The following is a 4,720-nucleotide window of genomic DNA, read 5'->3' as shown; positions in this document are numbered from 1 at the left end:
GAGGAGGCCAGCTGCCTCTGCTGTGCCTGCAACACCCTGCGGGAGGTGCTGTAGTAAAAGAAGACCAGGGATATGAAGACTAACAGGAAGATGATGGTGCAGAGGGTGTGGAGGATTTTGAAGAACAGGCTGATCGTACACTAAAGAGGGCCCCACAGTGGCGGGGGTAAACGTCAGAGGTTTCTGGGTGATGAAAAAGACGATGGCGTATGTAATTGATGGAGCCAGGAGACAAACCCAGGTGACCATGGAGATGATGTGCGCAGTTCGCAGTGACTGCAGGACATGAGTTCCTGAAGGATGGACGATCTTCAGATACTGGAAGAGAAGAAGAGGAGACAGTAGATAACTTCACGAAGCAGTCACAGTGGTACCACATTTGCAAAGGTCATTATCAGTTAAAATGAGATGTCTACACATTCATCGGGAATTTAGGGTTTTTATTCATTAACACTGTCATGAACTGTAGTGGGAAATCAGTAGAGGTCCTTTACCTGTTGGCAGCGATATAAACATGAATATGATGCTGGCATAAATGTTGACATAGACAGCAGAAGCTCCAAAGCTGCAGTAGCTTTCGAATGATGAATGACTTGCTACCACAGTGGGCGATGCGCAGTGGCAGAGAGAGGCAGAGCAGGAAGTCAGCAGCTGTCAGGTTCTTCAGGTAGACCATCAAACTGCTGGATACCTGCTGCTGAGCTTGACCAATGTAAAACTTTAGGATGAAGCCATTGAGGAGTAAACCTACCTGAATATGACACAGAAAGGATGGGGGGAGAACATCACCTCGGTACATACAGTACTTTGAGAAACTTAAAGCAATTTCTAACACAGCACTGAAGATTAGAAACTTACCAGAAACACCAGACTGTAGACCAGTACAAAGAAAGGGTTGAGTGATGGGACAACTGGATCACAGGTCTGGTTGAAAGATGAAGTCATGTTTTTTGAGTCAGCCATGCTTCTTCAGCTGAAAAACAAATCCACTTATTCTCTCTTTGAATGGCTTTACCATCATAGTCTAATTTTATTGTTAAACAAAACAAAGTCAAACTCATTTAAATATTCTTTTGAGCTCTACTGCATCTCTTTTTAAGAGAGTAATTTTAATACATGGAGCTTTCTGGGGGAGTTTGCTGACAGTTTGACTAAATTCAGTTCACAACAGTTGTCTCAGGTTGCTTTCTATATGATGCACCCTACAGTCTTGCAGCATTAAATTCAGAGTTGAGAGCTTAACATGCAAGTATAGAAATCATTAGTGATGTCATCTTTCATGTACAGTTTATATTTATGGAAGCAAAACAACACCGGTGAACATCCAAGGGAAAGACATTGAGATAGTGGACTCTTATAAGTACCTGGGTGTTCACCTCAACAATAAACTGGACTGGACTACACATACAGACGTCCTGTATAAGAAGGGCCAGAGTCGACTCCACCTGCTGAGGAGACTGCGGTCCTTCGGAGTCTGCAGGACTCTGTTAAGGCATCTGCCCTTTTCTATGCAGTGGCCTGCTGGCGGAGTGGATGCACGGACAGGGACAGGAGCAGGATTGACAAACTGGTCTAGCTCCGTGCTGGGATGTCCCCTGGAGTCTGTGGAGGTGGTTGGTGAGGGGAGGATGTTAGTAAAGCTGACATCCATCATGAACAACCCACATCACCCACTGCATGAGTATGTGAGTGGGCTGAGCAGCTCCTTTAGTCAGAGACTGAAACACCCTCGCAGCAGGAAGGAGCGCTTTCGCAGATCATTCATCCCAACAGCAGTTAGACTCTATATGTCACGGACGCGGCTCTGGAGGACTCGGGGGTCCGTGAGCAGGATGTATTATTATTATTATTATTATTATTAGTTTTGTTGTTGTTATTTGGAGATGTGTTTTTCTGCACATGCTGTGTTCGGGTTTCCACTCATATGTAGAGGCAGGGTGTGTACATGTGTGGCTGGAGGATGGGAACAGCCACATGCAGGCCTGATGGGTGTGGCCCTGCAGGAGGACTGGCCACACCTGAAGTTCCTGCACACACCTGTTGGTGATCAGGGCTCGTCGGGGGAGCTACTTGGGAGAGTGTTGGAGCTCCCACCGGCGCGGGATCATTAAGCTAAGACTCCAAGTCAGTGTCAATTATTTGGCTTGGGTTGCCCGAGCAAGGACAGTTCGGCTGCTCTCCTAGAGACTCTAGCCGCTTGGTTTTTCACGCGTCAGCGGAGGGCTTTCCCGTCGATGCTTGCGGCACAATTGTTGACCCTCCGTTACAGAAGGGATGTCGCCTTCGCCATCATCACCCCATTACACCTCAACCCACTCCTGCGGTTTCAGCCGCCGTCAGCTGGCGACGGTCCGACAGCACACAGTACCGCAGTGAGTAAATCAGACTCAATTGTTTCAATAAACCCTGTCATTGGAAATCAAAACACAAAATGAACAGCAGATTTCCATGCACAGCCCCGCCTTCACGGAGGAGAAGGCGTCCTCGCAAGCCGCGTTCAGCCTCGTCTACACTCACTCCTGTGCTTGTTGAAGACTCAGGACCAGCGCTCTGGACGCCACAGTGAGTAAAATGGACTCTGCCGGTGTTGTAAATTCCCTCCCTGTGAACATGGAAATAGAGACTATAGAGACTAGTTGGAATGCTACTACGCAAGTAACCCCGGCGGAAGGGGCTACATGAATAGGATGATGGACCTATGGATTCTTCGATACCCAACATCCACAATGACGGCGAAACAACTAGTAGCTCAGTGTTCCAACATTCGAAAGAAGGGACTGCTCTCACAGCTAGAGATTGACGAGGTACAACACAAATGCTACGGCAAGGAGGAGTCAGGACGCCAGGTCAGGGGGGAGATATCATCACCCCCACCCGAGATTGGGTACATAGCCCCAAGTGCGATAGGAGAAGGATCGTTGAGTGCGAGAGGAACTGACCTGAAAAATAGGATCATGGCCAAGCTTGAAACCTGGATCCCCCGTAGCCGGTTACCAAGATTACGTGAAGTAACCTCAGAAGATCTGCTAGATGATGTTAATGCAGCACTACGGACAATACCTACAACCCACGATTACCGAAGTGGTGGTAGACAAACAGAAGAAGACGGTCGTAGTGATCGATGTAGCGGTTACGAATGACAGCAATATCAGGAAGAAGGAACTCGAGAAGCTGGAGAAATACCAAGGCTCAGAGAAGAGCTCGAGGATGTGGAGGGTGAAGGTAACGGTGGTCCCCGTGGTAATCGGAGCACTAGGTGCGGTGACTCCCAAGCTAGGCGAGTGGCTCCAGCAGATCCCGGGAACAACATCAGAGATCTCTGTCCAGAAGAGCGCAGTCCTGGGAACAGCTAAGATACTGCGCAGGACCCTCAAGCTCCCAGGCCTCTGGTAGAGGACCCGAGCTTGAAGGATAAACCGCCCGCAGGGGCGAGCTGGGGTGTTTATATATATATATATATATATTCCATATTTCCAACTATATCCATAATCACATACTGTGTATGGTACCATTGTATATAGTGTATTATCTTATTTTTTCATTGATTGTACTTATTTGTATTTTTGTATTTCCTTCATATATCTGTACCTGAGCTGAGGTGATGCAAAAATTTCCCCGTTGTGGGATCAATAAAGTCTTATCTATCTTATCTTAAAAATGAATCACTTCCTCTCACGAGTCTAATCGTAACAATCATTTCAACATGGACCAAGACAATTCTTTACTCTGAGCATTACAAGGTATCATGTATAACAACATATAACTGGTTATAATCCTGTCTGCATATGTCCAGGTCTACAACATGTTCTTCTTAACAAGAGCTTGTAACATGGGATTGCTGCACAGTCTGTGTGATATATGAAGCGTGTCTATACAGATGATACTTTCACATACGGAATCGGAGCAAGGAGGTGTTAAGTAGTCACATATGTTGGACAAAGTTTCATGCTGGCATTTCATTTGTGTTTCACCCAGAAGTGTAAACAAAAGTTGTATCCAAATATTTATGATCAGCAGAAAGCATGCCAAGAAGAGGAAAGTGAAACCAGTAGCTGTTTCTCCTCTGTGATTTCCTCACAAAATACCAATATTAGTTTATTAGATCTTAGATTTTGCACATTGGCAGAGGCCACTTGTAATGCTGATGCAGCTGTGTAGAGTATTTCTATTCCGGGTGTCAGTAGTCACTAAAAGTGATCTTTTAAGCTAAGCATGAAATATGTACAAGTACAAACAATTTAAGGATGATCAACCAGCAAGACTCACCTCTGTTTCTGCAGTTTTCAGTGAGCAGTAAAGCTGCTTGAGTAGTTATGCCCATCTGGTTTAACAGTATTGCTGCACATCAGGAAACACACAGTGATCACACCACTAACAGGCACTCTGACTTATTTCCTGCTTGTCTTCCCTGCTAAACATGTTTCTAATACAGGCATGCAATTTTCTGATCAGTTGTTATAAACAGGTTGTCTAAATATATTTGTGTCATGTGTTTGCTCTATTTTTCTCAGATGACCTCATGATGAGAATGAGGACCCAAGCACACACAAAATGGTGTGAAGGCGTATGTTAAAAAAAGCGAGCGTTATTATCGGCTTGACAACACTACAAAGTAAACGGGGAACTGACAACACGAAGGAAAAGCTAAACTAAAGAACATATCGAACGAAGAAACCATAACTAAAACCTGAAGCAAGAACATGGAGCCTGAGACATGAAA

The 4,720-nt window shown here is 45.4% G+C and overlaps 1 protein-coding gene across 1 annotated transcript; it reads right to left on the bottom strand.

The window, feature by feature from the left end:
- Window positions 1–600: 600 nt before the first annotated feature.
- LOC120720777 (platelet-activating factor receptor-like) lies at window positions 601–969 on the bottom strand (the record flags this gene model as incomplete). The annotated part of the gene is made up of 2 exons (XM_040010552.1): window positions 859–969; window positions 601–751 (listed from the first exon to the last, which is right to left on the bottom strand). Coding segments are annotated over exons 1-2 (256 nt in total), but the record flags the coding sequence as incomplete, so codon positions are not given.
- Between the last annotated feature and the right edge of the window lie 3,751 nt (window positions 970–4,720).

The sequence above is a fragment of the Simochromis diagramma genome, unplaced genomic scaffold, assembly GCF_900408965.1.
Source record: "Simochromis diagramma unplaced genomic scaffold, fSimDia1.1 OVJJ01000418.1, whole genome shotgun sequence".
NCBI classification, from domain to species: domain Eukaryota; kingdom Metazoa; phylum Chordata; class Actinopteri; order Cichliformes; family Cichlidae; genus Simochromis; species Simochromis diagramma.
This window is presented reverse-complemented; position numbering and strand designations above follow the sequence as displayed.